The sequence below is a fragment of the Netta rufina genome, assembly GCF_964035555.1.
Source record: "Netta rufina genome assembly, chromosome: 1".
NCBI lineage: Eukaryota > Metazoa > Chordata > Aves > Anseriformes > Anatidae > Netta > Netta rufina.
Genome location: NC_140123.1, coordinates 175,726,993 through 175,748,829, shown reverse-complemented (window position 1 = coordinate 175,748,829; position 21,837 = coordinate 175,726,993). Strand labels below are relative to the sequence as shown.

Genomic DNA, 21,837 nt, shown 5'->3' with positions numbered 1-21,837 from the left:
TCGGTTATGGAGCACACGTAAGGTCAAGTTATAAATTGGGGTGTTTTAAGAAGATGCTCTGATCAGTTTCTATCAATCAATGCTGTTGGGAAGGGTTGAAGGCTCTGAAGGGCTTCCCACAATTCGGGAAAGAGCTTCTTAATGATTTGCTAAGCAACTGTTAAAGACAAAACCTGTGTTAAACCAAACTTTTCATTAACCTCTGGTCACATGCAGTGGAGTCTTATTTTTCTCTCATTATTAATATTAATGCAAACACAAAATGAACATAAAATTAATATTAATCATATTAATACTGAAAGACAATTAAATGCAAGTAAGTTAAGTGAATATATTAGATATATTCCTGAGTGTTTCTAAGAAAGCAGTTTTGATAATTTTCAATAACTTCTGCTAATAAATGGAAGAGAAACTGATACTGGAAGTAGTGAATAAAAGATTGTGATAGGGAAATAAAACTCAAACGTTTTCAGGAAGTGTTGTACATATAGTAATTTGTCACAGATATTTTGTTGGTATTGTAAATTCTTATGTTCATGTTCTTTCTTGATCGAGTACAGTGAATACCCTTTACTAATTCAGACAGATTATGGGGGACGGGCAGTTGAAGGATTTATACTTTAAATGTCTGATTTACGTACATGAAATTTACATATGAGCTTGCTTGAATGCTTTTTTTTTTTTTTTTTTTGCTAGTTTCAGTTTCTTTTCTATTCCTAGGTGATTGAATGGGTCTTCTGAGGCACAGTTGCTGAAACTAACAGAAAAGTGAGTATGCGAGTAATTGTTTTTCACAAAAATTTATAGCTGGCAGTGCTTACCTCTGATTACATTTAATAAACCCTTTATTTTGTTGATTCTTGGCATCTAGAAGAATCGTTATTTTTATGTAGCCTCATAAGACCATTTCCAGTTAAGTATTTTTCTTTTATGAAGGTAGATAATGCTTTTTATTTCTCCTTTTGAATATGTCCTATTTCTTTTTCTTATGGATTATTTTAATAGCTAGAACCCCTTGTGAAAGGAAACATTAAGAAATGCAATTCTAGCAATTTCTTAACTAATTTCAGCTATATATATATATGTTACACGTTTTTTTTTTAACCTTTACAATTATCTGAAAGGTTTCAGATCCTTGAGTTTGTGCTGTCTAATACAGCAGAGTCTCTTATGGTGATGGTTTATTTCCACATATTTTTAGTTATTAATCTTGACTTTGGAAGTCACCATATTCTGAAAAAAGGAGTTTGTGTGTTTTGCTGGCTTAAAAAAGGAAAAATCTGCTTGTGAAGAGTACGTATCATTCATGTATTCAAAGCAGACCTTTGTGCTAGCTGAACAATGTGTCGTGTTTTATCCTGTTTCCAGAAGGTCAAGGTTTGGATTGAAATAATTCAATCCAAATTATTATATAGGAAAGTAGGAGCTCTGCAGTCTAATAAAGAGAAGTTGAACTCATTTACTCATTTTAAAAACGCAAGTCTTTTTTTTTTTTTTAGCACAGAAATATCAGAATTGCTATAAGGTATGTGTGTATGAATTTACTTCTGAAGCTGGTATTTGCACCGTGTGTAAATCTCAGTAGGGTTGTTTATAGTACCTGCAAGCCCAGGATTGATGCTGAATATACTTCACTAATTTCCAGTTCTTGCCCATGCTGAGTTATTTTGTGAAGAGTGCATAGCAGAGCTCCATATAAACTAAAACAAAAGTTTGTTACAGATCTTGCTCTTATTTGCTACAGTTTCTGACTGTTTGAAATTATATCCCTCAACACTTAAAGGCGGTTTATGTTGGCTATTGGTACTGCAGAAGTTTTGAACAATATTGCCACCAGAATCTTGATTTCTAGTTGCCTTAAATTAATTACTTATTAATTATAACTAGATAGATTTACTTTTGAAAGGACCTCATTTTTTATTTTTTTTTTAAAAGGCCTGTACAGAGCTTGTGTATAATTTATTACCTTGGGAGAAGCCAGAGAATCTGTCATTTCTATACTTACCACTTTTTCATCTATTCATAACAAGTCTGGTTTTGACTAGTTGAATTTTTATTGTCTTTAGTGGCATATCGAAGAGATGAAATGTGGTCTGAAGGGCGATATGACTATGAAAGAATTCCAAGAGAACGTCTTCCTCCGAGGATTCATCCAGATGTAAGTATACTATGTATACTGTGTTTCTTAAGTATTATACTGTACAGTGACCTGTAACTTAAGGGCAGCATTTAGGGAGTTAATTCCTGGTAAACCTTCTCATCTTCCTCCTTGACCTCCAAGTTCAGTTCTTTCCTCATTTGTTTAAGTCAACAGTCTAGCAAATACATCTGTAAAGAGATTGTAGGAGGCCTACCAGTTTAAATCTTGTCATATTTTCAAATCTATTGAAAGTGGTTTAGAGTACTTACGTTTTGATAAAGTGATTTTTTTATCCAGTGTAATTATTTGTGTCATTAAACATAGGATTTTTCATAACTCATGGAAAAGCAAAGGCCATACTGTATTTTGTTTTTCTCCAGAAACTTGTTTGTATATTAATACATCTTTGAAGTGATTAAGGGTGGTTAAATGACTACTTGTAATGTTGTTCTTGTCACCAATGCATCTTTTTACTACTATGCTTAAGGCATAAAAGCAAATGATTATAGCAAATGTTGAAAATACACACTTGCTAAAGAAATTATTTTGTGGAGTCCTATCAAGAAAATGCTTGCCAAAAGGTGTAGATGGAAATCTTACTTTGTAGGCCTGGAGACTTCTCTGTGTTATGTCTGTAAAAACAAATGCAAAGGCTATGCTTATTCTTATGTGTAATAACTTCAGAATGCTTTTAGAAAATATCTTTGCCAAAGAATCAGGTGAAATTCCTTTTTTTTTACCCCTATGTCTGAAGTCTCTTCTTTAGACAAAACAGTTTGCAGTTTGGCCATTTTGAGCTATTGTGGTTTAAATAGAACTTTAAGGATACTTTTTAATGTTTCTGTCTACATGCAGTTAATTTAGCATGCTTTCTGGGTTCTCTCTGCTGTATTTTCAGCTTGTTTTCTAGAAAGCAAGCTACCACTGGTAACTAGTTATGCTGTTTTCTCCACTGATCAGTGTATTAGTGCTTGGCTGCTCTGAAATATTTTTAATGCTTTTCACAGGCAACAACAAAGTTTCTGCATTTTCAGCAAACTAGAAATCAGATAAGTTTGTACAGGCTATTTAGTCCACTGCTTCTCCCCTACATTTATCAGTAATAGAATATGAGGAAAGACAGAATATATTTTCACATTTTTTTTCTTTAAAATCAATATTTGGCTTGACTAACACATTGCTAATTCAATTTATCCATTTTGGCAGTGACATTTCTGAATTCCATTAATCTTTCGAGATGTCCAGGGAACAAAGTATGGCATATGCATTATGGAATTTTATTTTATAAGTTAAAATGTATGATGTAGTCTTCTGTATTGGACTTAGATGGCAAGGTTTTGTTAGCACGTGGGCTGCAGGGTTGGCCTGTAAGAGGAGGTACCAGGAGCTGCCCTGTGTCAGGTCAGAGCCAGCTTCCAGGCAGCTCCGAAAGGGACCCGACACTGGCCAGAGCTGAGCCAGTGAGTGACGCTGGTTGGGCCTCTGGAAGAGCGGATTTAGGAAAGGGAAGAAAAAAACAAACTGGTGTACAACAGCAGCTGGGAGAACAAGGAGTGTGAAAACGTTAGAGAAGCAGCCCTGCAGCCCCCCAGGGCAGTGCAGCAGGAGGGCAGGAGGTGCTCCAGGCACACAGCAGCAGTTCCCCTGCCGCCTGTGGAGAGGCCCCTGGTGGAGCAGGCTGTCCCCCTGCAGCCCATGGGTCCCACACGGAGCAGATCTCCACACTGCAGCCCCCCCATGGGTGGAGGAGCCCCCGGTGGAGCAGGTGGATGTGGCCTGGAGGAGGCTGCGGCCCATGGAGAGCCCCTGCAGGAGCAGGGGGCCAGGGGGGAGCTGCCGCCCACCCATGGGGGACCGGTGCTGGAGCAGTTTGCTCCTGGGGGATGGACCCCGTGGTACAGAGCCATGTGGGAGCAGTTCTTGAAGAGCTGCTGCCTGTGGGCAGCCCCCGCAGGCTCAGTTTGGGAAGGACGGCATCCTGTGGGAGGGACCCCACGGGGAGCAGGGGCAGAGAGGGACCGTGAAGGAGCGGCGGAGATGAAGCGCTAGGGACTGACCACAGCCCCCATTCCCCTGCGCCACTTGGCGATGGGGAGGAAGTGGAAGATGGTGGATGTGGAAGGTGTTTTCAGTTTGCTTTCAGTTCTCACTGCTCTAGTCTGTTATGAATAGGCAATGAATTACATTAATATCCCTTACTGACTTATGCTGGGTCTGTTTTGCCCATGTCAGTAATCGGTGAGCAATCTCCCTGTCCTTACCTCAACCTAAGAGCTTTTTTTTTCTCCCACATTATATTTCCTCCTCTTGTTTTGCTGAGAAGGAGAAGCGAGAGGGCAGTGTAGTGGATTTTAGCTACCTATTGACATGAAACCACCACATCTTTTTGATGCAAGAGTTAACCAGATACCTCAGCGCTGGCTTTATGTTATATGAGTTTGGAAGTGGGGATAGAGAGACTATCAGAATAAGCTAATTTATTGCATCAGTACTATGCATCTGTACCAAAGCAGCACCCACAGTACTTAGGCAAACCAAGATCCAATGTCACTTACTGGAAGAATATGAAGCTCCTCATACAACTCTGCTTGTTCAAGAGGATTAGCAGGCAGTTTCTGTCCATGCAACCCTGTGCCATTGTTTGTGTGTCCACGTGTAGAGGGCTGACCTAGTTTTATGCCAGGCAAGTAAAATGAAATTAATTTATTCCTCAATGTTATGAAAGTCCTCAGCATTTGCTGGTAGCTTAGTATGTTGGAACTGAGACAAAGCATCGATACAGAATGAAGTATGGCTTGTTTGAGAGAGCAAGAGACGTGTCCTAATCTAATCCTGGATGTTAATTATACATCACATTGTGGTAGGATTGTGGTAGGAGCACATGCTCTCAGATGCTGGTAAACAGCGAAAAGTTGTGAGTGCTTGGCACAATTAAGCAAAATGGGTGTGACTTGAACTGTCTAACTCCTGAATGTCATTAACTGAGGTGGTAGGGACTACTGGGTGAGATTAAAGCACAGAGCCCTTTTTTTTTTTTTTTTTTTTTTTAGCTTCAGAGCATATCTTTGTAAGACACCAAACAAAAAATGTATGTAGAGGATGCTCAACAAGGTAATGGTAGATCAGGCATTCTGGCAGCATAGGAATGTGTATATAGTCTATACTTTGCATCAGTATGGCTGTAGGCTGATTTTGGATTACCTTCTAGTAACCCTGTTGGCTGGTCTCTGAAATCAGAGCAAATTTTTCCATTTTTGCTTCTTTTTTTCTTTTGCACATTTAGTAATTTGTGAACTAAATGCGTTTTCTGCAAAAGCTATTGATGCATTAGCTTGTGACTTATGCTGCTAGGAAAAAAAGCTAGTTTGAATGTCTCCCCCCGACTGTACATTCTAATTGACATCTTTTGAATTATACCTTATTTTTAAGGCCAACAGAAAAGATACCTTGCTAAAAGAGGAAGACTTAAAAGACAAAGTCTTGCATTTCCATTTGCTTTTTATTTTCTTGATTCCTGAAAATTGAGTTTGTATCTTTTGTAATTGTACAACTTGTGCTTAATAAGCAAAGAATCCATTTAATGGGTAAATAGTGTATGACATTTTATGTGAAGGAAATGTCATACACTAGAAGGAAATTAATTTTGCGGTCTAGCAAAAAGCTATCCAAAACTTGCATTAAAAGAAAAACAGTGTTGTAACTCTGTGTCACATAAATCATTAGATCATGTGCTGCGTGGTATTGAGAAGATGCTTATCAAATCAGACTATGAAACAAGGATTGTCTTCACCCCAATTTCCACAGTGTAGAAAACTTTATGGATGTTAAGAAAATGAATGATTTTCAAATAGGCTCTTTGTTTTAGAGGCATTACAAATGTAACTTTCTTTATTGCATTCCTAAATTAATACAAAAGTTTCTGAGAAATATGAGTATCTCATGCTTAAAAAATGTAGCTGATGATGAAGTAGAGATTAACGTTACTGCTTTAAAATTTCAAAAGAAACTTAAATGTGTTGAGAATTTTCTCTCTGTAATTAAACTTCCAATGCCTAAAGATTGCATCAGAATAGTGTCCAATTAAATACAAGTTATTCCACTGTCAGTCTGTCGTGACTTTTTCTGGTGTTCCCCTGTGCTTATTTCAGCTTTGAGATTATCACAGTCCACTGTCTAGAAATAACATGTTTTTACTCTTGTGTATTCACTATAGATTTCCAGATGTTAAAAACAAAATGATTTTGTATAGATTTCCAGATGTTAAAAACAAAATGATTTTGTTTTGTGGTTTAGGATGATTACCATCGAGTAGTAAACATCGTACCAAAGAAACCACCACTGCTTGACAGACCTGGAGAAGGGAGTTACAGTCGGTATGACGATTATGGCCACGCTGAGTACAGGGACTACGAAGAGGGTCGCAGTTTTGCCCATGAACGAAGAAGTGGCCCACCACACCGAGGTGTACATAAGGTGATTCTTCTCCTGTGACTGTGATGTTTGTTGTCTTATGAAGGTTTGAATGCTGAACAATTAAAATATTTTTTTCAAACAGAACATTGCTGGTTTTGCTACTTCATGCTTTTATGCAGTTACTGTGCCTCCAAGACTCCTGTGATGATGTTGTAATAAGCGTTTGCTGCTTTTTGTGTTTCCTAGCTACTGTATGGGCTTGAAAGTGATCCTTTGTCCAGGTCTATGGGGAGCTCAGAGTCTGAACTGGGAAAACAGGAGTAGCCGGGAGTCCTGTGTAACATGGTGCGAAGTTATCTGGATGACAAGAAGAATGATAGCAAAAACTTTGTGTATAACAAGTGCTCGCACTTGGCCTGTTGAATGTTGTCTACCTAGCATTCTAATTTGCATAGTTGTTAACTTAGTTAAATTCTGCCATGATGCTGATTTGTTTCAATAGCTACTCAAACACAAACTTTGTGGTCACTTTGAAAGGTCATTACTGTGAGTCCACCAATTGCAGATGCTTGAATTTCTGTAATTCCAAGCTAGTGACGAGAATTTATATTTCACTGAGGAAATTTATTTTTTAAAATCAGAGCCCCTCTATATGGTTTGGAAATTTTTGTCCCATACAAAGTACAAGGTGTTTTTTTTTTGGTATGTCATTTCAAAGTTTTTATCAATGATAGAGGCAGAAAATAGGAGTGGGGCCAAGTGGATAAACTGAGAGGAAGTCTTTCCGTGAACGATTAATACTCTCTTAGCTCACTAAATGCTTTGGTTCTGCACTAAATAAGTACCATTTGGAAACATTGTATTTGACATCTGTTGCTGAGATACACTTCAAACAACTGTCTCTGTATGCTTTGCAGGATGAATCAGGATACAGATGGCCAAGGGATGATCATTCTATAAGTCGGCAGCCCGAATACAGGTATTTTATAAAGCTTTACAGCACTGCCATGCATAGGAAGATTTGGAGGCTGTCTGTTCCAGTCTCCTACTCAGAGCAATTTCTGTTTGAAACAGAATGATCAAGGCTTGTTCAGCTAAATTTTGAATTTTAAAACTATGCTGGGAAGTTCTTGTTTGTTTTTGTAGATATTGAATGTTGCTTAACTGCAAGGGTTCAGGTTCTCCTTCTTCTGAAAGGGTTCAAGGTTGGGTTCTGTCTTAGCATATTTGATTGAAACAGCATGTTAGCGATGTGCACATGCTGTTATTCTATCTGAGCTATTGGGATGTACCTAAATGACCTGCTCTGAATATCAATATGCTACTCTTGCATCTGTTAGAAACCCACTGATTTATTTGGGTTTCCCATTATTTCCCTTAAAAACAGTTTAAAAGCTACTTTCCCATCTTTGCTGCCCCAGTCTGTTAAATGAAATACAAACTTTTTTATGTTGTAAATTTAATGTACACATGCATAGGGATATGTAAATATGACTACATGCAGTAAAGAGGTTAAATAAATGTTATATTTTTAATAATCTTTGTCTTGTGGCGATAGTCTGACGAAAGCCTGTTCTGAGCCATAGATATATTCAGATCAGTCTCTCTTAGAATCTATAAGATATGTGTGTACTTATGCTTAAATGCAGAAACAGAGAAGAGTTCCTGTTGTATAAATTCGTCAATCCGTAATTGACAGTTTTATTCTTTAGAATTTTCCTTAATTAACCTTACTGTTTTATTTTGTACAGATCATGACATCAAAACTGTCATAACACTTACTGTGACTATGTAGAACATTTTTCTTTGTTATCAAAACAGTTTGTAGAGTAGAGCAGTGGAATGATAGGGATATGGGAAAGGCTGTCTGTTGAAGTGACATGATGGTGAAAAGTGTTTTCTAGTTGTATTGTTTTGAGATACAAATAAAATAAATGACACAGAAGTCTTTAATATTTATTTAGTAAGGGTAGGCAATACAATGATAATAACTTTAAGATGCCTGGGATTGCAAGTAATTTAGTGCATCTACCTAGTCAGTCACACTTTTTGTATGACTTAGAGAATTCTTTCATCTGTCTAATGTTTGCTTCAGTGACTGCAGTACTTTGAGGCCAAATGGAAAGATAACTGAGCCATTTTAAAACTTGCTGAAGTGGATAGTGGATAATATGCAGGGCACCATATCCTTGTTCTGACCTTCCTGTTTCCTCAGCTGGACTGATGAGCAGGTATTAAAACAATAAATTAATTTCTGTGACCAACTTTTAGTCTGTACTTCAGGTTCCCATCTACGAAACGTGAGGAATAGGATTAAACAGTAGGGCGGTTAACATGTACGTGTCTGCAATGCAGTTTGATATGGGATTTTTTTTGATCTGATAAATAAGGACAGTGTTACACTCACGTTTTATGGACAAGGATGAAATTCACCATAAATATAAAGACAAGAATTAATTGTTAGTGTATATTTCCATTGTACAATGGAAATATTAGCAGTGTAATTTAAGAATCATTAGTGGTTCAAATGTAATTATTACAGGAAGAATAAGTCTATACAGAAGCTAAATAGTAACGGTTTTAGGTGTTGTTATTACATGCATACTTCTTAGTTCCTTAACCTTTCTTCACCTGCTCCTTTGTGTATGAATGATGGTGTTCAAACAGTGAATTGTCAGCATCTTCACTCCTTTGCAGGGAGGAGTTGATGGTGGTGGCTTACGCTTCACTGTAAGGTGCACCTGGGATCACTTTGTCAATAGGGTTTTATATCTTTGTGTTTTTTTTTCTTTTTTCATTAGTCCACAGCACCACATTATAGCCAAATTTGTCATATATGTTGCCACATATATATTAATGTCCTGGCTTTGGCTGGGATAGAGTTAATTTTCTTCACAGTAGCTAGTATGGTGCTGTGTTTTGGATTTAGGATGGAAATAATGGTGATAACACATGGCTGTTTAAATTGCTGCAGAGCAGGACATGCATGGATCAAGGACTTCTGTGCTTCTCATGCTGCCCTACCAGCAAGGAGGCTGGGGGTGCACAAGGAGCTAGGAGGGGATGCAGCCAGGACAGCTGACCCAAATGGACCAAAGAGATGTCCCGTACCATATGGGATAACTAAAGCTGGGGTAAAGGATGAGGTGGGGGCGTGCTCAGAGTGATGGGACTTGTGTTCCCAAGAACCCATTAGGCGTGGTGAGCCCTGCTTTCCTGCAGATGGCCGAACACCTGCCTTTTTGTTACCCCTAAAACCAGTGTTGTTCATCTGACCATTTGTGAATACTTTGCAGCCCAGGAATCTCCAGTGCCAGGCCTGTGCTCCCATCTCTTATCATCCCATAACTGTCTTTCTGAATGCCATGTCCTGTGTTTCCCCTTTTTAAGGTGTCTGCTGTTGTAGCAGGCCTGCATTTCTGCATGCTGCATCATCGTGTTAGTTGGAAATGTCTCCTCCTATGTAGAGTAACTCTTCCTTATTGCTGTCTGCTTAAAGCTATGTTTGTACCATTAAAGAAAAAAAAAATAAGGTAAACATGTTAGGTACAGACACCTGGTCAGTTAGAAAAATTGCTGTTAAAGCTTTGTATTCTGTAACACCTTGGTATGCTATAAGGGTCTGTGTGCACAGGACTTCTCTCAAAACTGTGTTCTTAGGGCTAGAAGCAACCGTAAACGGTTTTGAAAGGTAGTGTTCTACAGAAACCTGTGAAAAAAATCTTAAACCTTTACCTCTTACTTTACAACACAAGAAACAAGAAAAAGACCAAAAAAGAAAAAAAAAAAAAAAAAGGTAGGGGGGGACACAAAACTGAGTTAATGCCAGGCAGCTTATTCTTACATAGAACAAGAGTGGCACCCAGTGGTCAAAAAGATTGTCTTAAATGCTACCTGATTCCTGCCATTTAAAATGCAAGGATAAAATGTCAGCTCATTTTGCAGGCTTCAGAAACGTGGTAGTGGTAGTCCCAGCTTGTTCTTTATTAGGGGTTTCAGAGCGTCTGACTGTCACGCTGCTGTGCTATGGAAGAGCTCCGTGGTCGTCTTTGCAGTTGAATGAAGCCTTATTGATTTATTACATAAATATGCTTTATGGCAGCAGTCTGCTTGTACAGAAGAGCACGGGAATAGTAAATACCCTTAAATGTCAAATTCTGTGATCAGACTGCTCAACGCTTCCAGCGTTACGTGCTTGGTAATAGTTATGTGTTTTTCTCATATTGCACGTACTGAGCTGTAGTGGGTCCCAACAGAGGAAGTCAAAGTACAGATCGTGGTATATTTTGTCTCGTGGTGAAAAAGCTAATTTGTGTTTCAAAGACACTCGCACTATAAAACTCAAGATTCAGAAATTATTGTATGGGGATGTGCTTTGGATGTGATAGAGATATTGTCTGTAAGTTTTTGTGGAGTATGTATAAATGGTGCTGTTTGTTTCATTTTTTTTCTCTTTGAGGTAGTAAAAGGAGATGTAAGATTACTTTAACCAGAAATACTTAAAAATAAAATTAAAAAAAAAAAAAGGCATGGAATGTGGGTAGGCCGTAGTACAAAGTGAGGTTTGTAAAACTAAAGACACTCAGGAGACTTGTAAAGTTAATGGTTTTTTGTAGTCAGTACTGTTACTAGGAATTCTAAAAAAGAATAGCTCTTTTATTGACAGAAATAATCAATTGGAGTTTTCTTGAGTATTTTTTAAAACTCATTCAGCAGCTAGAAGTGTGCTGTAAGAAACTGTCAGTATTACGTTTAGCACTTCCTCTTTAAGCATTCATCGTTCACACTTTCCTGCTTTGATTTCTTTAGCAGTTTAACTGTCAAAAAGTAGTTTCTGGTCTCTTGCTTTTTCTGTTTTTGTTCTCCCTCTCCTCTTCCTTTGAAGAAAAGCATTGCTTGATATCCTCCCAAAGTAGAAGAGGCTGCTTGTTTGGAAAATCAAAAACCTTTATATGGTGCAGAGTTGGGGGGGGGGGGGAAGGTGGAGTTTCCTATGTTAAATATGTATATGCTGGGTTTTTTTTTTTTTTTGTTTTTGTTTTTTTAATTTCTATCCTTTCCTTGAGCTTCTTGCCTTTTCCTTAAATAAATAAAGAAAGAAGATGTGCTTGCTTGCTTTACAGTCCTGCAGCTATGGCTTGGACTGTGATGTGTCAGCTCACCAGCAACAATTCTCCACAAGTGACAAGAGGATTGCTAAGGGTCTTCAGCTTGGCTTAGCTGTATTTTTCTTCTTACCTTCTTCCTTCTTATCCAGTTATGCTCTGGTTTCTAAGCAGCTGCTGTTTGCCCCTTGTCTGCCACTGAGCAGAGCATTCCTGGTGCTTTTGCCCTTTTCTGGACTGTTCAGTCCTGTAGAGCTGTTAGCCCCGTTTTCTACCATGCTCCATGAATCGTGCTCATGCTGATGTGACTTCTTCATGGTAATACCTTTTTTATATGTAAAAATAATGTGAAGGATCTGCTGGGCAGAGGCTTCAGAATGAGTTTCTAGCTCTCTTTCTCCTGGGCTCACCAGCAGGGGATTCTTGCTGGATTTCTGAACTGCAGGAACTGATAAAAAAATTTGGTAACCTGACAGTCACAATTTGGTTGGAAGTTGTGTGCCTCTTGGTGCAAGCCTAGCTGGCACGTTTGAAGAATTATACATCAAAGCAGAGTGTCGTAGTGTGCCGAGCAGAGAATTCTCGATATGTGATGGCAGTTCTAATGTCTGGATCGCTGATGCTATGAGAATTGTGAAACTAGGAGAGGAGTAGAGATGAAATAACACGTGACTTGTTCATACAGTTATCTTTTCCTGATGTTGATCACTCTTCTGGGGCCGGGTTATTACTTGTCTTTCGTGATATATCAAACTCATTTATTCAGAGCACTCAAAGGAGTTATTTCCATGCGTGTCAGATCTTTGCAGAAGTATGCGGTGAAGAACTCCAGGGTTCCACTTCTTCTCTACAGCCCTCATAACAATGGATTTCACATGCGTGTACATTATTATAAAATGAGATGAGCTGTTCTGTCTGAAACGCTTTAGATTGCTAGCTGCTGTTTACTTTAATCACACCAAATTTTAATCCTTTAGAGTGTTCAGAATATTGCTTAGTTCTTTTTTTTTTTCAGCCACACTGAGTTCATAGACTTCAAATATGCAAAACTTGGCAACTTAAGATGGGTAAGACTCGTCTTCAAAGAGAAATTGCAAAATAACGCACTTGTAAGTCCGAGCAATACAAACATTAAATTTAAGACTTAAAATTATCTGAGTTCCAGATTTTCTGAAAATAAGGATTGCTGTGTTTGTAGACAGAGCATTCTGCATCAGTAGTAATGGTGTTCCGTATCGTACAGAAGTGGCTCACACAGAAAATGGAGCATCTCCTCTCTGGTTGTTGTTATGAATATGTTTTCCTGTGTTAATGAAGGCAGCTTGCAACTTGAACTCCATCTTTTCTTTCATGTTTTCCATCTACTGTGTGAAATCAAGAAGTAATCCTAGTCCAGTACTTAATGCTAATGCATTTGTGTACATAAAACAGATCTGCTGGATTGTACAAGGAATACTTAGTAATTAGTAGAAGTACTAAACAGCAACAAAAAAGTAATTTTGATGCTAGAAATGAAATAAAACTGTGTGGCAAAGGGTTGAAAACTCATTTTAGACAATTAGTGATCTCCGAACAACTGGGATTCATCAGTCAGTTCTGTATTGTGCTTTAGAAATCTTTTAAATCAGTGTCACTTTACCTTTCCTCTTTTTTTTTTTTTTCTTAACGTTAAGCTTCCATTTATCTCTGCAGAGTAGCACAGCATTACATATCCCAGCTTTTGTAGACACAAACCTTCCCAGTGAGATTGTGTTTACTGAAGTTCATGGAGGAAATTGGTGGCGAAGTGGGAGTGCAGTACAGCAGTCACGTTCTGCTCTCTGCCGGAGCTGCTGTTCCATTTGGTGACCCTCTCCCTGCAGGTGCAGTATACGATGATGGGATGTTCCAGAGGAGTGACCAAAAGCTTCTGCATTAAGAAAAAAACATGTTCTTGGGCAACAGTGGTCATTTTAAACCAAAACCCATGATGAGAGAATCTCCAGATAGCAGCTAAGGGTCACTGCCATTCTCTTGATAAAGCAGGATTTAATACTGAGGATTCTGTGAGAGGTTTTTTTCCAGATGTAGGCCTTGGCACTTACCTTTACATTATCAGCTTTCTATTACAGGAGGTAGCTTGCTGCTTTTTCCCCTGAAAGTATTCTTTAGTGAATGAAGTGGAACAGTGAAACTATTTAAATACTTTGTACTCATTTAGAGCAGCATATTGTATTGTGGGAGGTCCTCAGGCTTTGGATTTAGACTTTCTTGTAAAGTAAACCGATCTTTGTCCTGCACATAGGAGAGAACTTAACCAAAGGGATTTATGAGATGGTGCTAAAAATGTACATAAGTCCGTTGTTCTGCTGCAATATTTGACAAGTCTTAAGGGACGCCATACAAGGACCTCATTCTTTATTAAAAAACATGTGTGGAGGGAAATAAATATGGCAGCCACCCAAAGAAAATGGTCTTGCTTTTGACGGAGATTGATAAGTTGAGTTCTGATCATATTCATTAGCACATGCCTTTAAAAAAAAAAAAAAAAAAAAAAAAAAAAAAAAAAAAGGTAAAAATTTCTGCCAGAACATTCAAGCTCTCAGGCATTCACACAGCCTACCAGAGTAACTTGCACTTATTCATATCCCAAGTTCCAGTTTCCTCACAATAGGTCATTGTGGGAGGTTGGTTATACCTGTCTGCAACTCCAGGCAGGGACTTGTTTGTCAAAATCTACCTCAGAAGACCCATTGTGTTAGGCTGCTAGCTGAAGAATTTTACCTTAGCGTAGGATTTTTTGAGAGGGAGGAATTGATGTTTTTGGAACAAGATAATAGGTAATAGATAAGTTAAAAGGAGGTTCCAGTTTACAGCTCATATTTAATGACATTGCATTACACTACATATCTTACACAGCAGCCTTAACAGCTCAGTAGTTAAGATGTTTGGGATGTTTTCTGCTCTCAGCACAGAGATGTGTTCTGCTTCACCATCTTTTTAGCTCTTTTGTGATGGGGACAACTGATTTCTTTGCCAACTGAGACTTATGTTTGATAATTATTATCTTTTTTGATTACTTGGCCAAAATTATATGCTTCCAAATGCATTATGAATCCTTTAGGTTTCTTTGGACCACAGGTTTTTATTTTGGGTGGATTTTTAAGAACTTGTTTCTTATTATGCAGCTATCACTTAGCCAGAGCAGGGCAGTTTTAAAACACTGTATTTAATTAAGAACTGTTTAGAATTATGCACTATTGTAGGCCAGCACAGCTGAAAGGAGGAAGGTTTCAATTCAAACAAACCTGTCTGTTGGGCAAGGTTTCAGTAGTAGAAATTTTCTGCCCCCACCCTACAATGTGAAAGTACGGGGAAGAGGTAAAAAAAAAATCCTTGTATTTTAACTAGATGTTTTTGTGTTTTTCAACTAATTGTGGGGTTATACTATAAGGTGAATGTTGCCTATCAGCTATTAGAAGTTGTTGATCGATTGCTTTCAATTTTTAAATACTTTTATTTGAATAATCGTTGATTGAATTGTTGATTTTTGTTAAAGACCTGTTTTCTCCTATTTCATTAAAGAATTTCTCAATCCAGTTGTGGGAGACGTTCTCTTTTAAAAATTACCCGTTGATAATCTTGTTCCTCTTCAGGGGACCTGAAGAACTCTGATTTAATTGCCTGTGCAATTTCCAGCTCAGGTTGAGGTGGTGGTGGGGTGTCAAACTTCCGTGTTATATGCGCTGTAATGATCATTTAGTTTCTTTTTCTTTCAATCATTTCTCCTGATGAGCTTCTGAGGTCAACTCCTGCTATTGAACCACGACCCTGTAAGCTCCTGTAGAAGTTTGAGCTGTGATTTTCCTCCTGGCTGGTGGGAGACTCCTTTGACTGGTATTGGTAGTAGAGAGGTCTGGCAGCTGTACTTAGGTTTGGAGTGAAGTCATGGGAGCTTCATTTTTTCTGATCAAAACACTTCAAGGTTTGTCGTGTATGGGAATTGTTAAATTAGCAGAGTTTCCCACCAGATGATTTTTTTTTTTTTTTTTGCCAGACTTCTAAGTATACAACCTCTTGTGGTAGGTCTTACCCTTTATATGAAATTTAGGACAACTCTAAATCTTTGATTTAATTCCACCTGAGAGCCATAAGACAAAACCGTGTGAGCTTTTATTTTTTTTTTCAAAAAGCATTATTACAAATAGGTGATTTCAGATGGATTCTGCACCTATGGTATTTCTTATACTTTAATGACAGTCCCTTGAAATGTTTCAGTTACTTTTAAATACGGTCTCTAGGTTGTGACTCTAAGGCCTGACAAAATACTCTATGGACTAAAGACAGGTAGTCATAATCTTGTCAAAGAAAGTTTTGACGTGCTTAAAAACCCACTCTGAATTATTGCTGAATAAAGAACACCTAGGTAGTAAATTGTCCTGTAATTATTTAATTGACAGCCACTAAACACTCCAAAATTGGTAACAAAGAAGTTGCAGGTTCTCATTCTGGTGGTTCTCAGCTGCTATTGTGTTTACACAGCTTGCTTTTGATCTAAGGAAATGCTGTATTTTAAGGGACTAGGACTTCTTGTGTGGACAACTATTGCCCACTGTGGCTTTTGTAAGGTCCTACATCAGGATATGAAGTTGGTATTTACATTTTCAACAGTGTCTGTAGCTGTTTACCATAGCTATTAGTAACTATGCTATGACAAGGAAAAAATCAATAACGTGTTCAAATTCAGTTGCATTTTGAAATAGCAGTGATTTGCTACCTCAAACCAAGTCACCTTGCTGAATAAAGGATTTAAAAAAAATTTTTTTTTTTTTAGTCAGTGATGTTTACATACTGCTAATGAACTGTCAGGAGACCCTCTGCTTATGATGTACCTGTACGCTGCAAGATCCTGGGTAGCACCTCACTCAGAAGACTTTTTAAAACCAAGCCTGTCTGCTCTGGTTTTAAAGCTATCATTATAATCAGGTGGGAGATGGTGTGAAGCTAGCAAGTTAAAGCCCTGTTGGGAAATAATGAGGCAAACTCCCATGGATAGGACTTGATTATTCTGGAAGGGCTTCCTGACAAATGTGTTGAAAACCAGCCAGGAACTGAGAAACAGTGGGGAGGGAAGGAGGTGGGAGTCTCCCTTCGAGTCCAGGCAGCTACTGCGAAGTTGGGCATCTAGCTCAGTCATTTTGAAGTCATTTCGACAACCAGCCAACAAATTGGCTTTATGAATGCAGTCATGTCTTTCTCAGGATGGGGGAAGTATTGTCACGGAGGAGTTGTACCTAATTTCTCTTAAGATAAATGCTTCATCTGATAGGTTCCATGGACTTATTTGTTATATTTGGTACAGACTAAATGTTCAGGGGAATTTAATTCCCAGTGAGAGAGGGTGGGAATGGCAGAAGGAGCTTTGCCTAGATGCTGTTTCTTTAGATGAACACAAGCTGCCTTTTCCCCCCCCCGCTTAGAGTAAGCAATGAGATGTGTTGTAAATTTTAGTAGAGGAGGTTAAGCAAAAACAAATTTGGTGCTGCTGACAGTAGGGGCATCCTTTTGTTAAGGATTTTGCTGCAGAGAGAAAGTTCTTGGTAGAACATTTCCACCTGCTGCTCCCAATCTGTTACAATCTACAAATGAGGAAAAACTCGTTAATAAAGCAACTCCATGATCTCATGCCGCTGGTATTATTTCTAAAATGTGTTGATATTTTTGTATGCTAACAAGTTAATGTTAGTCTTGATGTCTATTCCTGATACATATTTGCATAACCATATAAGGTTCTTTCCCTTGTATGCGAAACTTTGTAATATTGGTTTTGAGTTGGTAATGAATGCTTTTGTCTAAGTGCAAGTGAATATTAATCTGTGACACTCAACAGTGCTGCTTCAGCCAGCTGGCTGAGAGTCTTTCTCTTCTGAAATTTGATTGAAGAGGTTGCACTGTGTTAACTGAAGTCCTTCTTTAACTATTGTAGTATGCCTGGCTATTTCCCTGAAATTGTTTGAGAGCAGGTTTATGCAGTTTGGAAGTAGAATGGGAAAGAAGGATATTTGAGTGCATTAACTCATCCTTCAGATCAATTCAGATCAAATTTGATGAGGTAGAAACTCAGTATGGGTTCTACAATTTTTGTTGTAGTACGTGCATTTTTGGAAGAGTTTTGTACAAGGATTATCTAAGACAGGCAAAGGAGTATGTTAACAGAGGCGATTGAAGTTGAGATGATAATGAATTATTTTCTTCAAAAACTTTCTTCAGCTGCTGTTACTTTTATCCCTTAGTAACATGTCTCTGTTAAACAGTTTTCTGTTTAAAAAATTCTTTGAATCTATGTTAATTATTCAGTCAGAATACTGTGTTTTCAGTGTTGTTTAAATATGTGTACATATTATTTTTAGGAAAATAAATTTATATATAAACACCTAGTCTTAGTGCTTCTAACTTTAGCTACTCTGAAGTTCTGCCAAGGAACCTCTGATTTATCATAAATAGATGTCATGAATGCAGTACGGAGACTGAGCCTTCCTACAGGAAAAATCTTTTTCCACAGTAGTTTAATCCTATATAGGTTTGTGCTGTTCCAGCTCTTCCCTCTTTCTGCTTCTGTTTCACGTATTTCACCCTTCAGTGAGCTGGCACTGCATCCTGACCCACCAAAACCAATTTGCTGCCAGTGTGATTGCCTGAGAAAAAACATCAGTGCCAGGCTAGGCAGCCACTGAGAATGTGGATTCATATCCAAGGAAGATCAGGTTTGTAGCAGCATCAATTTGAATCAGTGTGACTTGTATGCACTCTGAAGTTAACTGTTACTAAATCACCGAAGTGACTGAAGCTGTACAGTAGTTCCAAAAGGATTTTTAATATGGAGATTAGCCAAGTAGCATGGCTTGTCTCTGTTGAATATATTTAAGTAAGTGCTGTTTGTAGTCTGTAGGAAATAACTTTAAAAAATAACAGAGAGAGAAAGAGAGATGGACATGTGTATTATAGTGATTGTAAACTGCAACCAAGGTGAAAGAAAAAATCAAATTGGGGGCAAAAAAAAGCTAGACAGCTGAATAAATCTACAAGAGGAAATGTCTGCCTTAAGTTGGGACTTTCTAATTTTGAACAAACTTGCTACATACTTGACAGGAAGCAATGAGATCAGAAAATAATAATGAACAATATACTTTTTCTTCATAGCCATATAATAATGGCTTTTATCTTTGGAAACCTGAAAGTAAAAAGAATTTGCAAACTTTTATTTAAATTTGCTATGCAGAAGTCCATACTGCTATTGCAAAACTGTAGGGGCATAAGCACATCAAACCAAATTAACCTATCTGCTTCGAATCTTACTTTAATTTAAGACTAAAACCAGAAATTTGGGGACTATTCTTCTGATGTAGGGAAAAATTGTGTTTTTTTCTGATTTATAGATCTCATTAAAGAATTTGGAAAGAGGAACAACCACTAAATATAACAAGGGCATTGTGTATCAGTGTTGCTGACATAAGGAATTGCTGCTTACAAACCTGTTGCCCAACTTGTTCTTTCCTTCTGCAGCTTTTTATCGACAGTGCTAGAAAATTGAGCACAAGGGTTGGTCAAATCAGTGTATACTGGTGCAGTACGCTATTTGGTGCTTTCTCTTAAGTATCAGTGAACTAATGGCATTCTGCAGCACACTGATGAGAAGTCCTAAGAGCTCCTTTAGCAGGTATTTCATGGTTTCTGGGTTCTTTTGTTTAAGAATTTTAAAGATAGCATTTGGGAAGAAGAGTAACAACATGCTGAACACAACTGACTTGTGCCCATAAAAATAGAGTGCAAAAATATTTCCTTTATTTGTGGTGCTTAGCGTGTATATTGTTAGACAAACGTTTGCCTGCATTGCACTGCTTGTAACATGGCAAACACCGACTGTGAAGTGTGTTAGCAATTCTCTTATGTGCTGTTCTTTTTAGAAGAATATAACACTCCGATGTTTGTTCTCTTAAGAAAAAAAAGAGGATAAAAAAACCACTCCCCAAACCAGCCAACCAAAAAACCCCACCACCCACCCACACTGTGTTTTGCTTGGGAACTTGGCAATATAAAGTTGCGTGACTGTAAACAGCATTTACTTTTCTCCAAAGTCTCATGTAATTTCTCACCCTGATTTAGAAGATCTTTAAACAAACAATAAACTTACTTTAAAACTTCCACAGAGCTGCTTACTTGTGTTTTGTAGGACGTTACTATCCTCAGATACTTGTTCTCGATACCTTTGTGCTTGATTTCTGTACTACTCGGGAATTTTTTCCGTCTCCCACCCCATCCAGCCCTGCGTTCTCTGGTACCACAGAGGAACTCTTTAAAATTCTTTCTCATGTTCTGGTCTTGGTGCCTGTGGTAAAATGACAGTGAGATGTCTGAGTGCTGATTCAGAAAGGTCTGTCCCATTAGAACTTCCTCTGGAAGTGATAATGCTAACCAGTTTCACTGGTCTGTTAGGGTATCTGGGTAGAGTATGTGAGATAACCTATCTTGCTTCCTGTCTCTCTTCCAATTTAAGGCTTCTATATTGAGATACAAGATGTGAGTGGTGTCAATTTTGAATTAAGTCTGATTAGGAATTGATTCAGTTGCTATTATACTGAGAAGTTTATTCATTCAGATTGTTATCTGAACTGCATGACTGTTCGGGGATGATATGCTGCTCATAAAGTCGAGAGTATGAAATCTGGCCCTACAGTAGTGTGTGTTAATAAATATTTTATCAGCTATATTTTGTGCTGAAGAAATTGCTGTAGCTGTTATTAGAAATTGAAGGTTTGTGCATCACTTTAAGCAAATATGCGCTCTGGAACTTTAGCTCTATGATTTATTTTCTATTGTAGAGAAATTATAGGACTTATTAAGCTGTCATTTTTGAAAAGAAGAGAAGCCAAGATTGCATGCATTTGAATGAAGTTATTTTGTCTGATTTGATCTTAATTTGTCTAATTTACATTATAGTTTTGTCTTCGTTCTTCATACAGTTGTATAAATCTGTTTGCTGTTAATTCTGTGGAAATTAAATCTACGTTTATACGGACTCTAACTCTTACTAATTCCTTTGTCATAATCGGTGTGCTTGGCAATAGTTTGTCAGATAATAGAAAAAGTCTAAGTCTGAATATACTTCTGTTGTTTGAGTTTATCTTCCAGCAAGTTTAATAAATTACATCCTTGATGACAGTAGAAAAGAGGATGCGCTTCTCTGAGGATAAAGAGAGAAGTAATCTGATTTCCAGCTTCAGCTGAACTGCATAGCCTGGCTATTTGATTAATGGACATAGACACTTCTCCCTAATGGTACTGTAATATTCGAGTTATCTTATTTTTTTTATTTTTTTTCTCTTTTTCCCCTCATCTGCTATGATATCTGGGGGTGTGGAGGAGGAAGATGAGTTCAATAGATTTCATATCGAATAAGTTGGACAAGTGCCATTAGTGTGGAGTTTTGGTGTTTGCATACGATGACTTCTATGGTACTGTATTTATTTTTAATTTTTTTGGTATACATGCTGTATGTCTAGCTATCCTCTTCACAAGATTTATCACTGTCCTCCAATACCTATTGCCTTCTACCTTCATGTGAGGTTAATGAGATTATACTGACTAGACCAAATTACGTTAATTTCATTTAAAGCAAATGCTATTTTCAAGGACTGTAGTTATTTGCTCAGCTATAATGTTCAAAACCAGTTGTCGTAAGAAATCTGTCATTGTTTCAGATGTTCAAATGAAGGTTGATGGAGCCAGATGCGATTATTTGTATCTACAATGCTGTAATTTATTGTTTTAAGTTATGGTAAATCAGCATAAAGATCTTTGGACAAAAACAAAGGATTATAGCAAGTCTATGAAGCAGAGCTAAAGTGAATTGCTGCTTTGTTCCATAAATGTATACTGCACACTTTGGAAAGAAAGGGATCTAGGAGAGAGGATGGTAGCCAGAATCTTCAACCATCTAGATTTACTTTGAAAATGCTGGAAGTGTTCTTGATCCTTTGTGTTTGCTTTTTGGGTGCTTAACATGCAGGAAAATTTGAGAAATTGAGAGGGTGTAGTATACTTTGATAAATGCTTTCCAGGTCAGCTGAATCACGTTGGTAGTTCTGTTAAGCCCTGCATTATCCTGGCAAAGAAGGCAAGAAGGTTCTTTGTTGGTATTTT

The 21,837-nt window shown here is 37.8% G+C and overlaps 1 protein-coding gene across 4 annotated transcripts in view; it reads left to right on the top strand.

Moving 5' to 3' along the window:
- The window catches only part of PPHLN1 (periphilin 1), an 80,637-nt gene that overhangs the window by 4,455 nt on the left and 54,345 nt on the right, over window positions 1–21,837 (top strand). For all 4 annotated transcript variants that reach the window (XM_084305981.1, XM_084305980.1, XM_084305978.1 and 1 more), the window contains exons 2-5: window positions 721–768; window positions 2,067–2,158; window positions 6,434–6,613; window positions 7,471–7,532. In XM_084305981.1, coding sequence (XP_084162107.1) covers window position 768; window positions 2,067–2,158; window positions 6,434–6,613; window positions 7,471–7,532 — 335 coding nt within the window. In that variant the 5' untranslated portion in view covers window positions 721–767. The remainder of the gene's footprint in view (window positions 1–720; window positions 769–2,066; window positions 2,159–6,433; window positions 6,614–7,470; window positions 7,533–21,837) is intronic.